The sequence below is a fragment of the Osmerus mordax genome, chromosome 3 (genome assembly GCF_038355195.1).
Source record: "Osmerus mordax isolate fOsmMor3 chromosome 3, fOsmMor3.pri, whole genome shotgun sequence".
NCBI classification, from domain to species: Eukaryota; Metazoa; Chordata; class Actinopteri; order Osmeriformes; family Osmeridae; genus Osmerus; species Osmerus mordax.
Genome location: NC_090052.1, coordinates 13,884,360 through 13,902,586, shown reverse-complemented (window position 1 = coordinate 13,902,586; position 18,227 = coordinate 13,884,360). Strand labels below are relative to the sequence as shown.

Here is an 18,227-nt window from a genome sequence, read left to right as displayed (position 1 = left end):
CTGTTTTGTCCTAGACGTTTCCTTCATGAAATGATAAAGCCCTTCCAAGCTAAATGTACAAAGTAAGTTCATTATAAAATAAGGTCTGCTACAATCTCAGTAAAAAAATTTTTTCATTTGACAAAAGCAATTGAAAGGGTTGATACTTTCTTTTGCAGCCTTAAATATCAAAATATATATGTTCTTACAATATTCATATACAGTATATGATGCTACAATATTAGTATGATTTGTTTATTTATCCAAAAAGTGTCAAAGACACATTGTTACCTGTCCCCCATCAGAACCCACGTTTATCTTTATAGTCTCTCTACAGCCTCACAACACCTTAAAGCCGTCTCCAGAAAAAAACACAGAATAGTAAATCACAGGAAGCAAATATAGTAAACTCAAATAGGTTTGAGGTGTAGGTTTACTAGGACAATATCATCATTTATAAATTAACAGGGTCACCTTCCTTCCATTTTCACATTTTCACTCCTTCTCTACCACCTCCCTCTTCCACTATACCCCCACCCCACCCCCCAGCTCTGACACAAGCATAAAATCTAGATCAGATAGCATTGGCGACTCACAAGCTCTCCACAGTTGCTATCAGTAACTTTCCAAGATGTCCACGAGTGAGTCCAAGACGGAGCTGTGTGACCTGTCAACGCTGGACGTTAGTGTTGTTCATGGTGAAAAAGGGGTCATAGACAAACAGACTGGCTCCAAAACCCTAAGGGGTGCGTTTGAGCGCATCGTTCAACCCTGCCTGGCTGAGCTGGTGGGCTCCACCTTGTTTATCTTTGTGGGGTGCCTGTCTGTCATCGAGAACTCGGAGGGCACCGGGAGACTGCAGCCAGCCCTGGCACACGGCCTTGCTCTGGGCATCGTCATCGCTGTATTTGGAGAGATCAGGTACAGAACACTAAAGAGGGGGAGAAGAGAGGGGAGGCTAGGTGGGGTCGATGCCGACTTTCTTATCTTGTGATGATATGAAAATATGTCTCAAAAGTATATCAACAGTTTGTTTAGTGATGATGATTTTGTTTTTTAAATCCCAGAATTACTCCACCCAGGAAGTCATTTTTAACTCAGGGAAAGGTGCTGGTTTAGATAAGCCAACAATCATACAAACTGCTGTTCACCTTGTTTCTTAAAAAAAAAAAAGATCAGAGAGATGCTAAATAAATTCTCAGAACTCTATATCGTACTTTTGAGCCCCACAGCTTATGAGTGTAGATTTAACAGGTTTTATTGGGGCCAATAATACATTTTTGAGATTAAGTTTGATGTGAATGTCCTGTTCTCTCTCCAGCGGGGGTCATTTCAACCCTGCCGTGTCTGTGTCTGTCTTTCTGGTCGGTGGTCTCAACTTGCTGATGCTGTTCCCCTACATACTGGCCCAGCTTTGTGGAGGGCTCATGGGGGCTGGCCTGGCCAAGGTGGGCATCCCTCCGTCTCGTCCTAACAGGTCAAATGTACTGTGTTGTCACTGTAAAACATATTGTCATAAACATAAAGGAAGTCAAGTCGAGTCAAATGTATTTATAAAGCACATTTAAAAACAACTTATGTCGAAGGTAGAAGACAAACAAGTGCTTAAAAGATAAAGGGAAATAATTTCACACATTTAGCACTTCCACATTCCATTCTTATCCTTATCCTGAAATTGTCTCCAGTATTGATAATGGTTATTTATATAGTATTGTGGCAGACGGCAGGGAGAGGTGAGGGGAGTGGTGGCTGAGGGCAGGTATCTGGCAGCCCGTTGGATCCACCCCCGAGCCATGTAGGGACTTCTTGCTTCAACGAGACAGGCTGTGTCTCGTTGAGAGGTTAATTGATTGTGTGGTTGCTTATAAAAGGGTGTATATGACCAGAGACGTATGTGACGAATTAAAGAGACTTGTGCATGGAAATTGGACGGTGTGTGCCGAGGTTTTATTCAGCTTGATATTGTGGAAACCCCACACCCCTTAACCTGCTACAGTATCTTTGTCTGCACTGGCTTTCTTAAGGGCATGAAAGAACGATTTTCGCTGAAGAATGGGATGAAGTGACTCCACATACATTCACTTGTCATTAGAAGTTAATGGTTAGAGGCACAATGGGAAATGTTTCCAGAGCTAAAAAATTACTTGAAATAAACAGAAGAGACCAGGTCCAAGTGGTTTTCCAGTCCAAGAATAATCTGGAAACAGAACGGACTGTTGTCATGTTTGGTCCTTTATATCCCTCTCTAGGCCATTTCCCCCATGGAGAACTACGTCAATGCATCCGGGGCTGCGTTCAACACGGTGCAGGGTGACACCCAAATAGGCCCAGCTACAATTGCAGAGGTGTTGATGACAATGTTCTTGACCATGACGGTGTGTATGGGAGCAGTAAACAAACGCACCAGCAGCCTACTGGCCCCTCTCTGCATTGGGCTGACTGTGACTGCAGACATACTGGCTGGGTGAGACCCTGTGTGGGACAAAGGGTGGGGACACCTGTCGGTGTACTGTGTTGGATGAGATGGGGACACTTGGGTCGGGGCCTGGCGGTGTACTGTGTTGGATGGGTTTCAGAGATGTGGGGAGACTTAGGCTAGGGCCTGGTGTTCTGTGCTTAGGATGGGTTTTAGAAGAGTGGGCTAAACAGAATGGGATCAAAGACTAAAAAAAATTGGCTCAATGCTGTAGCTTGCAACGACTCGTTTTTATCGTTATCAAGGGGTCATTAATGTGTTACTTTATTGTTATCATGCTTTGTCACGGCTACCTGCCAATGTCCTTCGGATATTGTAGACAATTAAACAGAACTAGAGGTTAAGCTGGAGTGCCAAGATACAGATGTTACATATATACAACATTAACATTCTGCATACAAGCATTACACACATTGTAAATGTACAGTCAGTACATGCATGCTTGACATCCCCCTCTGTCTTCCAGGGGGGCAGTGTCTGGAGCCTGTATGAACCCAGCACGAGCCTTTGGTCCTGCTGTGATGGCTAACTACTGGAGCTATCACTGGATCTACTGGCTTGGACCCATGGCCGGGGCTGTGCTGACTGGCAGTATAGTCAGGTATGCTAGCCTGCAGTCCTTTAGTCCACTTTACACTGCATTAGTCTTAAATGTCTAGGTCTCACATCAATCACAGTATTAATGTGTCCCTCTATTCAGTCATAGTTCAGACATTCATGAATATATGGTGTGAGGTAGGTGGGGGAAAGTATGTTATATCTGCTCATATTGGCTTGCAAATCAGCTGATAGTGTTATACAGCTGTTGGAAAAAGCAGCTTCATAAAACAAGCTGTTGAAGACACTGCACATTACTTTCTGACAAACATTAACCTGCTGTACCTCACCTCGAGTCCAGCAGACAAAAGGAACTTGTGACTGTTGTTTTCTCAGACAGTCATAAACCTTGTTTTTCACTCAAGTTTAGTTATTTTTTTCCTTAACAGTGCTGTGTTTCACCTCATGTATTTTTAAACTTTCTGAACTGTCTGTCATAGTTTTGACAATATGTGTTTTTTATTCTTTCAGATTGCTGCTAGGGGATGAAAAAGTTCGAGTTTTTTTGAGGTGATGGATTTAACTAATGATCCTAATTTAACTTTTAATTGTTTTTTGAGATACCTTAACAAGTCTTTAATTATCTGACAAGTTCAAAAATAATTATAGTAGTTTGTACCAAGTGTACCAAGGTTTGTACCTGTGTACCAAGGTTTAATTTATTTTCATATTTGTAATTCACTTCTCGATGTATGTACAAATACATTACTTGCTGTTGCTGTGCAATGCTGTGGGATTTAAATTTCACACAAAGAAGGGTGAAAAGTTTTGATGACATATCACAGAACTTTTTACTTAAAGTTTACTTTATTTTTATTAAGTTGACAAAACGTGAAATTCGATTCCAATTCCCGTAACTTACTGTACGTGTCCAATGTTCTTCAAGTGTAACACATCAGCATTGTATCATGTATCAAAACCTGCAGATGTCAAAGGTCCAAGATACATTATTTATTAACTCAATCAGAAATGATTCACCTTTAGAAGGTCAAGAAGTTGTATTAGATGTTCCATGTCTCCAACCTCTGGTAACAAAAGGATAATGGCCTGCATTTAGTGTCTGCAACTCCACAACAATAACATTGTTTGATTTTGAATACTTTACAAATGCAATATTTAGCATTAATCTATAATCAATATTCTATATTTAATTCAAAAAAGAAAAATCCCATGTTCACTCAGCTTTTTGTCTTTGTGAGCCTGTCCAGCAGCAGACATTACACAGCTGAAAAACACTTAATAAAGCTGTTAAAAATGCTTTGTCTGATCTACCCGGTTACTTGCCCACATCTGTGTCTATATGACTTTAATTCTTTTACTGTGGTTACTGTTACTAGTATGTGTGACATCTTTTAATGATATTCATTAATATCTGACACCACTCCGAAGTAGATTGCAGTACTAATAAGAAACATCAGTTTGTCCATTTTATAAGCATGTCAGCAAAATCTTGTGATGTGTGGTTAATCTTGCTGTACTGTGTTTTAATGAAACAACTGTAATCATGAAAAGATCATTCACTGTGCCAAAGTGTCTATAGCTACTAAAAGGAGTGATTAAACTTTATACCCTCCCCACACACACACTCTCTCTCCTTGTGGACTAATCAAAGTTCAGGTGATTAGAGAGCACTGGTGTGGATATATTTGGACACAGATTCCTTTGCAGCACTGTCTCTTGATCTCCAGCACAACACTTCAAGACCTGTCTCGTGTCACACACAAACTCCCACATGGCTGAAGAGAAGATGGAGCTTAGTGATGTGGAAACATCCTTGGTGGACCACAAGAAAACACTGACCAGTCCTCAAAACATGTTTGAGCGCCTGGTCCAGCCCTGCCTGGCAGAGCTAGTGGGGACAATGTTCTTTGTGTTCATCGGGTGCGTGTCGGTCATTGAGAATGTGGAGGCAGCAGGGAGACTGCAGCCAGCATTGGTGCATGGGTTAGCTGTGGCTGTGCTGGTGGCTTGCATGGCTGAGATCAGGTAAGTAGAACCTCATGGATGCAGTTGTTAAGTCCCTTGTCTAATCTATTTTTAATATTGTGTCCTGAATGTGCAGTGTAGGTATTCTCCTGAGGACATGCAAGTTCTTGGGTGAAATAATTTTGGTGCACGTTCACGTTTGACGTTGTTGAGAAATGCAAAATAATCTGAAGTTCAGAAGTGCAGATAAAAAAGTTTGAGTACTAGCTGACTCCATCCATAAACAAGATTGTTCTGACATATAAATCCTGTGTTCCCCATATGCTGTGTACGTTTGACAACTTAGATACACCAGGCTACCCTCAAAGTGCTCAGAGTTGTCCTGTTATTGGGTTGATCTATTACCAATGTCTAATCGTTGGTAATAGGGCTAGTCCTTCAACACAAACCTCCTGACTGATACAAAGGTGAAAGTTGAGGACAACAGTGTGTAAAACTGCAAAACAGCACTTCATAAAACTCAACCCAGGCAACTGACCTTTTGTATTCTTTCACAGTGGCTCCCATTTCAACCCCCCTTTCACCTTGGCTATATACCTGTGTGGAGGCATGAAGCTGAAAATGGTAGCCCCCTACCTCATTAGTCAGCTGATAGGAGGGATCGTGGGGGCGGCCATGGCCAAGGTGAGGCCACACCATTGCAACCAGTTTTGCACATGTATCCATGCCAACACCTGTTCACTTCCCCTCCAAGTCCTTTGACTCTCACTGTGTACATGGATCCAGGCATGCGAACAACCACTCATACAAACTATTCAGCCTCCTGTCACAGACAGCAGGTTCATCAGTTCTATGTGCGTATGTGAAGCCCTCTGTGACAACGCTTGTAAAAAAGGTTATACAAAATAAAACTTGCTTCTATTGGATTTGATCAATGGCAGATTCCGTGATGTCCCATTTTCTCGATCCCTCGTCCTCAGGTCATGACCCCAGCAGAGAACTACGCCCGGGCCCAGGGGGGCGCCTTCTCCCTGCTGCAGTCCGAGACGCAGCTGTGGGGCGCTCTGTTTGGGGAGGTGGCCATGACCTGCCTCATCACCATGGTGGTGCTGCTGGGGGCCGTCAACGCCAAGAGCAGGAGCCCCCTGGTGCCCTTCATGGTGGGCTGCACTGTCATCATCAACGTGCTGGCAGGGTGAGTCACTGGAGCAGGACTGGGCGAACGACTTTGTCCATTGTCTCTCTGAAAAGGTGGAAGTGTTCGGTAATGTGATGGTTGATTCAGGAACCACTTTTGTATCCCAAAAGGAAATAAGATGGTAGAAAATAGATCCAAAGACTAACAATAATGTTGAATCACCCCATCAGGCCATAACTGTGTTACGGTAACAACTAGATTAAAACTGCTTAATGAAAAGAATAACACATAAATCATGTATGATTTCTGATTACGTTTTATGTTAATAATTAAGTACTTGTCAAACAATGGTTAATAGCTTCATGATAAACTGACAGTTAAAGACTCACTGACTTAAAGTTAATATTTTGTGATCCTCCTTTCCATTGCAGGTTAAAGATGGGTTTCATGTGTGTACATGAAACCCATCTTCAGCATGACGATAAGAAAATCATGTCAAACAGTAGAAGTTCTTTATATAGTAATATAGTCATGACAGTATAGTCTGTTTTTGACTAAACTCTTTTACTTCTGTTGACTCACTGTTTTCATTTAACAGTCTAAAGCTTACGGACAGTAAAGTTGAATTTTACCTTGACACAATATAGCCTACACCAAATCTTGTAATCCAATTGACAAATTCTTGTTTTTCACTTTGTTTTCACAGAGGAGATGTATCTGGAACCTGTTTGAACCCAGCCAGAGCCTTGGGTCCTGCAGTCATGACCAACTATTGGACCTACCATTGGGTATACTGGGTTGGACCCATTACAGGAGGCCTAATAGCAGCTGCCTTGGTCAGGTAGGTGTAGAATGATGGTCCCAGAAAGATTCACTGTGTCACCAAGTTCTGTCTGGTAGTGTATTCTCCACGAGATCCACGAGACTGGTGGGCAATGAGTGTTGGCAAACACAACATAAACCATATGCTTGTTAGCCTGTGTAGTCGTCATGATATGGATGCTTATAGGATCACAATAATGTGGTTATGTTGCGTGTATTTAAATAACCCTGGATACAAATTCTGTCTATTGTTATTTCCTTTTTCAGACTTCTTCTCGGAGACAAAAAGACTCGTGTCATCCTGAAATAAAGATTAAATGAATCACGTTGCCATTTCTCTAAGATGTTTGTTCATGGCTGCAACTTGTTTGTTATTTGTAGACATACATGGACGCAAAAGTAATACCTTTTTGTAAGTTTAAATTAGATTTCAATTTCTCTGTATGTTTTTGAATTTAATAATAGTCCCTGTGCTCGTATTTGAGCTTGAGATGAGATTTTTTTATTAATAAAAATGTATATTCATACGGACACTAAAGCCACATTATGTGTTATGTTGTCCATTGAGCAGACTGGATTATAGTTATTCTTGGCAGCAAGAGTTTGGCAAGACAAATGACACACACACAACACTTCTAAAATGTAATGGCAGAACAAAATGATGTTAGCTGTTACTCAATATGATAATTTAAAATTTTCATGGAAGACAAAGGAAAGACTGAAAGCCAACCAGGTGTATTAGTTGTGGAGGAACACAATTTCTACAACTTTGCAATCAACTCTCCTCTCATTATCTTATGAATCAACAGAAAGGACACAAACAACAAGATAACAAAATCACTTTCTCTATAACCCAATTATGAAAAATGGAGCTTTGACAAAAAATACAGCCAAAGACTGAAGGCCGAATGGAAATCTTTTGAATTTCTGGTCCCATTTCTACATGGCTTTGTGCTCTTGGGTCTCCAGCCCCTGGTCTCTATAGCCAGACCCGTGAATACTAAAGCAGAGACGGAGGGGATCCTGCTGTTTCCATTTGTAACCCTGGGCCTCTCCCCGGCAGCGGCCCACATGGGAACACAGTCTGGGGCCTGGGTAAACCAATTACCCCTCAGCCAGGGTGGACTCCTGCAGGCACGGCCAGCGAGGGGCTCCCAGCTCGGCCCTCCAGGGACTCCCCGGACGTTCCCCTGATGAGGGCCTGCTGGAATTCCCAGAGATGGGAATTGTTTGGGCTGAAAAGCCTGCCGAGCAGACAATATTCAGATGGGGAATTTGACATGGTCAGCCCCCAGCACCAGGACAATGTGGAGGGAGGGGTCGGGGATTGAAACCCCTTGACTTTGACTGGAAGGCATAGTTTAAAACGGACAAAACTTCGGGTGCAGTTTTAAAAACGTTGTTGTGTCACATATTCCTCATGATAGAAAACATTTCTTGAATATTTTGAGTTTGTGATTATATTTAGGTCAATTACAAAACACTATAAAGTACTGGTTTGAGGAAAATCTATGTATTCTGTAAAACGTTTCTGACTGTGTATATGGAGTATATATGGAGTCAGATGGCTGAGCGGTGAGGGAGTCGGGCTAGTAATCTGAAGGTTGCCAGTTCGATTCCCGGCCGTGTCAATTGATGTTGTGTCCTTGGGCAAGGCACTTCACCCTCCTTGCTTTGGGGGGAGTGTCCCTGTACTTACTGTAAGTCGCTCTGGGTAAGAGCGTCTGCTAAATGACTAAATGTAAATGTATATAGCAGAAGCAAAGTAATTTGTCATGAAACGAAATTATTACTATATGTAAATGGTCAAAGATCTTTTTCATTTTTATTATTCTTTCTGTCCAGAAGAAGAAATCGGAAGGAAGGAAATGAAAAGATATGAGTAAAAACTGTTACATAAACAGATACATAGCAAGATAAGACTTCTCCATTGCTTTGCTCACTGAATTTACCCGCCTGGATTCATGAGCCATGGTGTCTCTGTGTGACAGCAGCCGTGACAATGATCATTATGTCTGCTGGGGGCCTTGTCACCACCAGGCCATTGTGTGGGCCCCATTCACCCCACAGTCATTTACACTTTCATTGGCACCTATTTAGTCCCAATAAAAAGTTCAACACAGCAATTTGTGAATCCTGCTCAGCCAAGGAGAAGTGTGGAATAGGCAGAAAAATAAGTTGCTTTAAAAGTCAATTAATTGTTCCTCCTTTGTGGGAGGGGCTAAGCCTTAGACTTTGGGAGCTCTCAAGAACCCCTAAGCCACATCTGTCCATTCTATTTCCCAAGCTATGATCGAAGGGCAAAACACCCTTTTAGAAAACTGGTTCATCCCCCTCATTGCTTTAGCTATCTTACAGACATATGTATATCATTTAATGGTAGAGCTATCTAATTTCCATTAGGTGTTTGGTTGATTGAAGAATATGGCAAGAAAATAACGCTTTTGAATCAAAACCCTAATTCCCCTCCTATAAGAGATTATGCATTACGATGAGAAACGGAAGTAAAAATTCCTGTATCCTAAGCAGTCCAAATATATAAAAAGATGCAATGGCCTCAGATAATAATCTTATGTTTGTAAGACTTTAATGCTTTGTTCTTGAGACTTTGCTGTTATATACTTCATTACCCCTAGCTATATTTCTAATTGTTTCGCATTTAGACTTTTGATTGCATACATTGTGCAATATTTTGGATACCAATGTTTTGAAGCCAAATTAATTAATTACCTGAACATTGGTAAAACAATGTTATATGTTGATCTAAATCATAACTCTGTTAATGTCGAATACATATAAATCTGCCATAATTCATTGCAAATTTTTTTATGAAAACATTGCTAAGGTTTCTATATGAACCTGCTTGATAAAGGAGGAATAGAGAGATAGTGAGATTTATCATGAGGTTGAAGAAAAGCAGGCCTGTTCATTCACTAACCCAGTGTTTCTGTAAAACCCCACTCTGCATTGCTCAGTTCACTGGCTTGCTACAATGCAGCAATGACAGCCACGCCCATCAATATGGAGGGGGGAGGGGGCGGGGTGGTGGTGGTGGTGTGTGTGTGTGTGTGTGTGTGTGTGAGGGGGGGGGGGATTCAGGACTTTCCATCCAATTAGACCCAATGTTTTCATTTCCAATCAAAATGTATCTGTTCAGTTCTTTAATTTATTTTATTAGGCAAGACTGTTACAATATCTGTTCAAGCCCTTCAACTTATTTTATTTGATAAGTGTTACATATTACAGTTTGGATTCCTTGTAAAGGGTAAAAAATACGGAAAGATTTCACGCAATGTAATGATGAATGAAGATGTTTAATCTTGGATTCCTCTGGAGATCGAAGCGTATTTTTTTATATTTGTCAGCATACAAACTGATAGTGTGCTCCAGGAACATCATCTTTACCCTGTTTGGAATCCAGATAATAAGTAAATAATTATACATCACCATCAACTATATCCATAAAATGTTTTAAACAAAACAAATGCACTGATGGGTGTAAATAAAACCTATCTATTCATGAACATACACATTCCTCAAAATTGCTATATCTGTTCAGGCGACAACTCTGATACGTAGGCTCTAAAGTGAGCAGCAGTCAAAGCAGAAGAAAGCACAAAGAGAAGCAGCCGTCCAGCCTTCTATCGGCTGCTGGGGAGTGGGTTGTGAGGGGAGAAAGACAAAGGCCCAGGCTCTCTAAGTTGTCCCCCCCCCCCGCCCCGCCCCCCAGTGAAGCAGGCACGGCCTCAGGAGAACCCGTAGCTCTAACCCCCACCGGGGTCTCTGCCCTAGGTCTACACCAGATAGGTCCCTGCTGATTTTGCACGGAGCCACGGCAATGGCATACAGGCGTTGTTGTGGCAAGTCAACAAAGTCACCCTGTGGTGTCACAGTGGAGAGACTCTGGGGATTGTGTTCCATTTAGAGTAAATATAGTTTTTAAGCAGAGAGCAGGGCTCTAGAAGTGACAATCAGTCCAGGGGGAAGTCACAGGAATTCAAACGGGCCTTCCGAGCTTTGTGGTATAGAGACAGGAAGTCTTTGTATCGCGGGGCGCAGCCTAACCAGGCTTCCCCAAAGTGCTCTGACCCTGTAAAGAGGAACTCCCCACCCCCTGGCTTCACATGACACTGTAGAAGGGTGTGGATGTGTCCGTGCCAGGAGGACCCAGACCTGGTTGCCCCTGCGGTGGCCGTCTCTCGTTCAAACACCCCACTGCGTTGGCGGAACATCCTCCCTTCTGAGATCTCCACCAGCGAGGTCTGCCGCTCCTTGTCATGGGATACGCTTCTGATGGAGCCACGGACAACTGTAGCAAAAACAAAGCAGGAAACGGTCACCAGGGATCAGTGCTGAAACAAGAAAAAGGTGATCACACACATCTACGACCACTTACAAGTGAGTGCAATGAAACACAGGGTCCTTCACAGAGAATGGAAAAAGATCCAGAAGAGGCAACGATAAAGAGCGATAGATGCTCTGGTGAGAGAATACTAAGATTCAGACTTCCTTCCAAATCTCAACTCTCTACACACAAGAATCCCTCCCATGCCTTCCACTCATCCTCTACAACCATTTACACTTTCATTAGCCAGCTATTTTCTCTCATCAAAAAGTCCATGATGACAATTTGTGAGATTAGGGCACAAGAGTCAGGCTATAAATGGACTTGGGACTCAATGGGCCTATTGCTTCTGCTCTGTTGCTGTTTTAAGCCTGTGCGCCTTCCATTGTGTTCTCTCAGCCCCCACATCTGTTCAGCCCCATCTTGTCCAGCCACGGGTGCTGTTCTCTGGGAACAAACCAGGTCACCCAACCCCCCTACCCCCTTCCACTACCCTCTTCTCCATTCCCTTGCATGCAGTCTTTGTTGCATGAATTAGCAGCCCTCGGGAGAAGAGGGATCTGGGCATTTTATGTCTTAAAGATCCTGTAAAGCAAATTCCATGATTTGCTTCTCAGTACATTACATAGTACGTGTGAAATGAGTTCCTGAAAGCATGTGCAAAGCGCAAAAACTTTGTCGCACTGAAATGTGGAGTTAGACCGTTGAACAGTTTCTCTTCCGTTTTCAGCTCAGGTTTTGTATAGGCGGAGCCAAAATCCGGCCGATCTACGTCACAGCGACCTATCTACGTCAAATCACAGATGGTTGCATTCTGTTACTCAGTTAGTACGATGCAAAGACAAAGTAATTAATACATAAAACACTCATAGTCTGCAGGTAGGTCTGTTCTGATATCTGCAATTGATTTAGCTAGTGTTGCTGTTGTTGCTAAATTCAATTAATTCGAGGGGGCGGAGATTCAGCTCCTTCAGGCGACACACCTCCCCCAGTCTCTAGTAGATTAGACTGCGGATTTTCTCACGATTTCAAAGCCTAATTTAACATACTTGTCTGTGTTTCTTTTTCATTCGAATTTGGATTCGTAGTTAACAACACATTCTTCTGTGGTGTGATGAACTTTACAGGATCTTTAATATGAATTTTGAATAAGACAAAAACTTTGGAATACATTTACATTACATTTAGTCATTTAGCAGACGCTCTTATCCAGAGCGACTTACAGTCAGTACAGGGACATTCCCCCGAGGCAAGTAGGGTGAAGTGCCTTGCCCAAGGACACAACGTCATTTGGCACGGCCGGGAATCGAACTGGCAACCTTCAGATTACGAGCCCGATCCCCTAACCGCTCAGCCACCTGATTCCCTATAGTAATAGGAATAGTGAGAAGGAATTGGAATAGTGAGATATTGGTAGATAAAATTAAAGCTTCGTACCAAAGTCACTGGTGCAGATGGCAAGAAGCTGTTCAGTGTTGTTGCAGGGCCGGCAGGCAGCTATAGGATGAAAGAACAGAAGGTTTATAGAATCATAAGTAATGAGATACTGTATGCTGGTTGACAGAGGTGAAAATGCAGCACAGTCTGTCTATCAGTCCCATTTCCCTTATCCCATTTTAAATGTCACTGTACACTAGTACACTAATGCACTACACTGACCATCTCTCGCAATCACACGTAACAGTCTGTCATTCAGCCTGAGATTGTCCCTTCCACCCTCCCTCCCTAGCTGTAGGAGTTTCACTGACCTTCAAACCACCAACTTCAACACACCTGATTACTAGGCAAGAATCAACCTTTAATCTAACTTTCAACTTTCCTCTTTATTTGTTCACAGAAGACAATTGGCAAAAGCTAACACTCTCCATTGACTGAAGAGAATACCAGAGGATCCTGCTATCTCTCCCACCCAGAAACCAAGGGTCAGATGGGGGAATGCCAGACATGCATCACTGCTCCATTCACACTCTTTATTACAGATCAAAGGCCTTCATTAGTCTTGACCTCCATGTCTGACTCTCATAGTACCATCATAATTGAATGACCCTTTGGTGAAGTCAGCTACCAGTAATCTACATCAGACCCCCCCCCCCCCCACCACCACCACCACCACCACCAGCCCACTTTCCACTCCACACACACACATAGTTAACAAATGTAATAAACAGACATCACAACTGGGCTAAAGAGAATGACATCATTCTTTTGAGACAGGCACACACACACAGATGAGGCATCTGTGGAATCCAAAAAGTATTTGCTATTTCCATTCAGGCCAGTGCCCTCCAGATTCCCTGCTCACAACTCTGTTCTCTCTGCTTTGTCCCCTGCAGACACCAGACAGCCAGACAAAACACCAGGCTGGCCAGCAGCTGCCAGCTCTGCCTGGTGCGATTGGAGTCAGTCTTTAATTGAATAATGAACTGACTTTTTGGCCCCTGAAATTGGCAACTACAGTCCTCAGAGCCCCTCCACCACAACCTAACACCTCACAACGTTTTACAATAGTACCCTTTTACATGGCTGGTACACTGGTTTTATGTATAGTGTCATAGTAATTTAAATGAAAGGTTGTTAATGATTAAGTCAGTAGAATTACTGTATTTGATACAATTTCACAAATGTAATAATTAAGAACCACGTCACACACCTTTCAATAGCTTAGAACAGGATGGACACATAATTATGATATCCCAATTATACCCACCCTGCAACACACTTTTGCCCAGGTTTGGCGCTGTACTCCGGTTTCCAAGCAACTCGTATCTGAAGCCCACGGGCCGTCGGCTGATATCGCTTTCCAGGTTGGCCTGAAGAAAAATAGCTGGTTTCTGCGGTCCATCCGCCCGAAAACAGAACACCTGCTCAGGACGCCCTTCATCAGCCAACAACAAATCCAGTTCCCCACCACGTTCGATGTATACACTGGCGCCACGGAAGTTGCGGAACGGTTTGATGCACACTGTTGTGTGGCGTGAAGATGAAAGATTGGGCTCCAGGACAACCCTCAAAGCTTGGTTCGGGTACACCCACTCTACCGACCCTTCCGTGCAGCGCAGCCGCACCTGCAGCACCGTCCGAGAGTGAGTTTCACGCGCCAAACCACTGGATAGAGAGCACACGTGAGATGGGACACTTGTTAGGTCTGGGACAATTACAACAGACTCAAATGAAGACTAGCCTACTCTTCATCTAGCATAGGCTACTCATAAACAAAGAAAAGCGGTCATTTAACAGATTAGTTCTGGTTAGATAAAATACACTAGGTACATAGGTTCGCTTCTAAGCGAAAGACCTAGCCAAAGATTATTTCAAACTCAAACCAAAAGAGTTCGAGGAATTCAGACGGAAAAGCTAGGCTATCGGATGTTTGATGCAAACACAATGTAATGTTTTGATTAAAACATATAATTATGTTTGAAACATAAATATTCTAAATAAAGTCTCACCTTCCACTCCAGTTACACAGGTCAGCCACACACTGTCGCCAGTATAAACACAGTAAAGCTAAAAAGACCGGCTTTAGTGACATTGTATTCACCATCATTAACATGATCTCCAAAGTAAACTTGGTGATAAAACATCCCCAAGCACAACATGTATCCCCAGACTTGTTTGTATAACAGAGAAACTCTTTGAATGTGAGCCTATCCGCTGCTGTGACTACAACTGGATGTGACTTTTCACTGCATCATACCACTTTTGTCATTGATTTGGGCGCGTGCGTCAGAGGTCGTCGCTGCAGGTCACAAAACGTTTCAAGCGTAGGCTGGGATATATAGATTTATATCATTATAATTTCAGAAATTACACTCTACAAAACGAAAACATTAGGCTACTTAAGTAGGTAAGTTTAACCTAAATGATTGGAAAGCACTGACTAATTCACTGGTGGTAAGTGCACGGCCAAATTAGGCTTTGCCAGAGTGAATGCCAGTCCATTTAACGCTGTAAGTCTCTTTGTCGCTTTCTTTTAGCTTTCTGTAAAGACAATCCGGAAAGGCTCTAGCCATCTGTTTCTTTGCGGGACCAACGTGCAGACTCTCAACAGCTGTAATGGAGTATTTAGAATGCCACTATCGAATGAAGTATCCCACAAGGATTGGTTTCTTGAGCGTTTTCCTCATTTAGATTGATCCTTTTTCAAATTAATAATGTATTATTCTGCAGTAATGTTTTTCACTGATAGTGTACCCCAGATTAACTCATGAGGCTGTAGCACACGTATATCTATCCAGCATACTGAGTGCATAATTTTCAAATCCACATTTAGACATGTAATAGCATTATAGGGGAAATAGGTAGTGGGACAGAGGGTAAAGTGGGAGACTTAAGCTTGATCGTCTGTGTCTTCATGTGTAAATACTACATTTAGTCATTTAGCAGACGCTCTTATTCAGAGCGACTTACAGTAAGTACAGGGACATTCCCCCGAGGCAAGTAGGGTGAAGTGCCTTGCCCAAGGACACAACGTCATTTCGCACGGACGGGAATTGAACTGGCAACCCTCAGATTACTAGCCCGATTCCCTAACCGCTCATCCACCTGAATCCCAAAACTGATCAAAACTCATAACAGAGTACATCCTTGGAGGGTAAAGGGCTGAATTGGTGGGGTTCTATATTTGTCATGTCACTTTTGGGGGAGTGGCATATGTGTCTTTTCAACGACAGGATCTCCAAAATCTATGAAAAGTCAGTCCTAGTCCTTTTAAAGGGGGTTTGTGTACCCTTTTTCTGTGTTTATTATGAATTTACATGTCAAGAATGATTGCATCTATTAATAGTAACTACTTTGGGATAGGCTATAATTGACTTATTTTTTGTATCATGTAAAACAGTTAAAAATTTATTTCAGAATATAACGGTTAAACAGACAAGGAGGAAGATGAGGAACGAGAAAGAGAAGATAAGGGCAGGGATCAAGAGAATGTTGAATAAGTAGAGTGAGTAGAGTGCATTAAAGTAGCCTTAGATTTTTATTTCGAGTAAAGAAGTTAAGTGTTATACTTAATAGTAGCCTATACTATATACTATAATAGAAAATGTATTTTAAAATACTTAAATGTAATACTTAAATAGATAATAATGCTGTCCCACTTTGACAGGTGTCCCACTTTACCAATAGCACATCAAAATATTTGGGGTTTGGTCAGCAGAGATTCAAAGAAGGGTCATGCTTCCTGTGTTTGGTCTTTCATGTTTTTTCCTCATGACTAGTTTAAGGGAGACTTTAAGCTTTTCATAAAGGTATCATGTTTGATAATACGTTCATGACAAAAGGTGACGTACAAAGCAATTTTTCTGAAAGTGTCCCTTACCTGTATTCACCCTAGGTACTGCAGAGACTAAGATCTCAAAAGAGTGCCGCATGAAAGTATTTGTTCTGGAACTACCATTGAAAAAGAAGGATTGAAAGGATAAATGTCCGTAAATGGAAGGGTTCGACAATTTCCACAAATGTCGGCTAATTGATTACTTTTTGCGTTTGCGCTTCGTATAGCCTAGTTGTCGCATGTAGGCTACACGCATATCTGGCAAGTTAAGTGTCAAAATACCGACAGATACAAATACAAAAAAGCCCTCATTCGGTAGCAGCGGTTAATTTATAAATTGTGTGTAAAATACTATATTGTTAAGCAATTATAAAAAGGGTTTCAAACTCATATTTCAACAAATCGCATCGTGTTAATGAACCTACACGTAGGCTCTGTGGAAGGATGGATAATCAAATTGAGCCCAAATCAGGCAAAGTCACGTCCATGGCGACATCTTGCGGGAGTCTGGATGTCTAGCACTGTGTGGAAGTGGAAGGCTGGCAAAGTCTAATACCTCATTGGCATGGCTAGAGATAGATCCAAAGGCTTATGCGGTTTTATGGCCTATTTTGTTGGGTAAATTGCACTCATATGGCATAATATTTTCACAACTGCGGGATAAGTAGGCTATTTGCTGCTGAGGCTGCAAGGCTTGAAGGATTTCAGTATTTCAACTGGCCTACAACTGAAAACTTGATCAACATGTAGCCTAATATTACCTCCACATTCTTATGGCGCACGAAATACCAACATAGGTCATTGAAATTCATTTTCAATTGTTGGTTTGGCATGGTTCCGAAATGTATAGGCTTACCTCAGCTAACAATTGTATATCGCATTCCTCTTTCATCTCTCACGTGTGAGGACAAGACTAAATCGTCGGTACCGACTCGTGCTTTAGTCAGTGCCTATTTTGATTGCATAAGGCTGATTTTGGGTTAAACTTTTTATGTCACGTGCATGCTTCAGTGCCTGGTACCATTGGGAGGGTAAAATGAATAGATGCTTTGTAACTCAACTGAAAAAAGAATAACCCTGCAGTGGCTTTGTAGGCTCCTCCTGGTGGGACCGAATCTGCTGTCTGAATGGGTATACGCCGACAGCCTATATCTGACATATGCTTTGTCATGCAAGACCTGTGCCGACTAGGCCTATTCATGTCGTTCAGGTCTGTCTGAACATTTGAAATCTGAAACGCAAAAATCACCTGCGTGAAGGACTTGACGACACAGGGTGAAATGATGAATTTGTTGTCAAATTGTTTATAAACACCTGTGTACAGCTGTGACCTTTGATCAGTCGTGTTTCTGGCACTTTTCCAGATAGGCAAGTCTCCTGATATTTTCTTCAGTTGCAAAGAAATGGCACACAATGACGCGCTTATCCCATGAATCAAAATTCAAGCTGCATGAAAGCCAGATTCAGCATAGGCTAATGTAAAAAGGAAGGTAATGGCCGATCTCGTTTTCAAATTTTGATGAGATTGATGCTAAGTGAAACGATTTTAAGTTGCCTGTAGCCTATCTTTAAGATGCAGCCGTAATGTTATGTATTTCTTTGACGTGACACATGAAACGTGACACGTGAAAAATGCTTTTACAAGTCTCAATTGACGTTTCGATCTTAA

The 18,227-nt window shown here is 42.1% G+C and overlaps 3 protein-coding genes across 3 annotated transcripts; 2 read left to right on the top strand and 1 right to left on the bottom strand.

Annotated features, from left to right (window-relative positions):
* Nucleotides 1–610: 610 nt before the first annotated feature.
* Nucleotides 611–3,585, top strand: LOC136940701 (aquaporin-8-like). Its single transcript, XM_067232969.1, has 5 exons — nt 611–900; nt 1,301–1,427; nt 2,229–2,443; nt 2,922–3,056; nt 3,524–3,585. The coding sequence occupies exons 1-5, from the start codon at nt 611–613 to the stop codon at nt 3,564–3,566; spliced, it is 810 nt and encodes a 269-aa protein (XP_067089070.1). The 3' UTR covers nt 3,567–3,585.
* A 1,149-nt stretch (nt 3,586–4,734) lies between these two features.
* Nucleotides 4,735–7,267, top strand: aqp8b (aquaporin 8b). The gene is made up of 5 exons (XM_067232812.1): nt 4,735–5,038; nt 5,536–5,662; nt 5,959–6,173; nt 6,823–6,957; nt 7,206–7,267. Exons 1-5 carry the CDS (start codon nt 4,785–4,787, stop codon nt 7,246–7,248), a joined length of 774 nt encoding a protein of 257 aa, XP_067088913.1. The 5' UTR covers nt 4,735–4,784; the 3' UTR covers nt 7,249–7,267.
* Nucleotides 7,268–10,686: 3,419 nt separating this feature from the next.
* On the bottom strand, nt 10,687–15,451 carry LOC136940825 (meteorin-like protein). Its single transcript, XM_067233141.1, has 4 exons — nt 14,733–15,451; nt 13,991–14,388; nt 12,721–12,780; nt 10,687–11,247 (listed from the first exon to the last, which is right to left on the bottom strand). The coding sequence occupies exons 1-4, from the start codon at nt 14,834–14,836 to the stop codon at nt 10,910–10,912; spliced, it is 900 nt and encodes a 299-aa protein (XP_067089242.1). The 5' UTR covers nt 14,837–15,451; the 3' UTR covers nt 10,687–10,909.
* Between the last annotated feature and the right edge of the window lie 2,776 nt (nt 15,452–18,227).

Excerpts from the sequence above, each read along its gene's own strand:
- LOC136940701 (XM_067232969.1), top strand. The coding sequence starts at position 611 with ATGTCCACGAGTGAGTCCAAGACGGAGCTGTGTGACCTGTCAACGCTG. Across the intron at positions 1,428-2,228 it reads TGGGGGCTGGCCTGGCCAAG|GCCATTTCCCCCATGGAGAA; the intron begins GTGGGCATCCCT and ends ATCCCTCTCTAG. Across the intron at positions 2,444-2,921 it reads ACTGCAGACATACTGGCTGG|GGGGGCAGTGTCTGGAGCCT; the intron begins GTGAGACCCTGT and ends TCTGTCTTCCAG.
- aqp8b (XM_067232812.1), top strand. The coding sequence starts at position 4,785 with ATGGCTGAAGAGAAGATGGAGCTTAGTGATGTGGAAACATCCTTGGTG. Across the intron at positions 5,039-5,535 it reads GCTTGCATGGCTGAGATCAG|TGGCTCCCATTTCAACCCCC; the intron begins GTAAGTAGAACC and ends ATTCTTTCACAG. Across the intron at positions 5,663-5,958 it reads TGGGGGCGGCCATGGCCAAG|GTCATGACCCCAGCAGAGAA; the intron begins GTGAGGCCACAC and ends CCTCGTCCTCAG.
- LOC136940825 (XM_067233141.1), bottom strand. The coding sequence starts at position 14,836 with ATGTTAATGATGGTGAATACAATGTCACTAAAGCCGGTCTTTTTAGCT. Across the intron at positions 14,389-14,732 it reads CTGTGTAACTGGAGTGGAAG|TGGTTTGGCGCGTGAAACTC; the intron begins GTGAGACTTTAT and ends CTCTCTATCCAG. Across the intron at positions 11,248-12,720 it reads CATCTGCACCAGTGACTTTG|TTGTCCGTGGCTCCATCAGA; the intron begins GTACGAAGCTTT and ends TTTTTGCTACAG.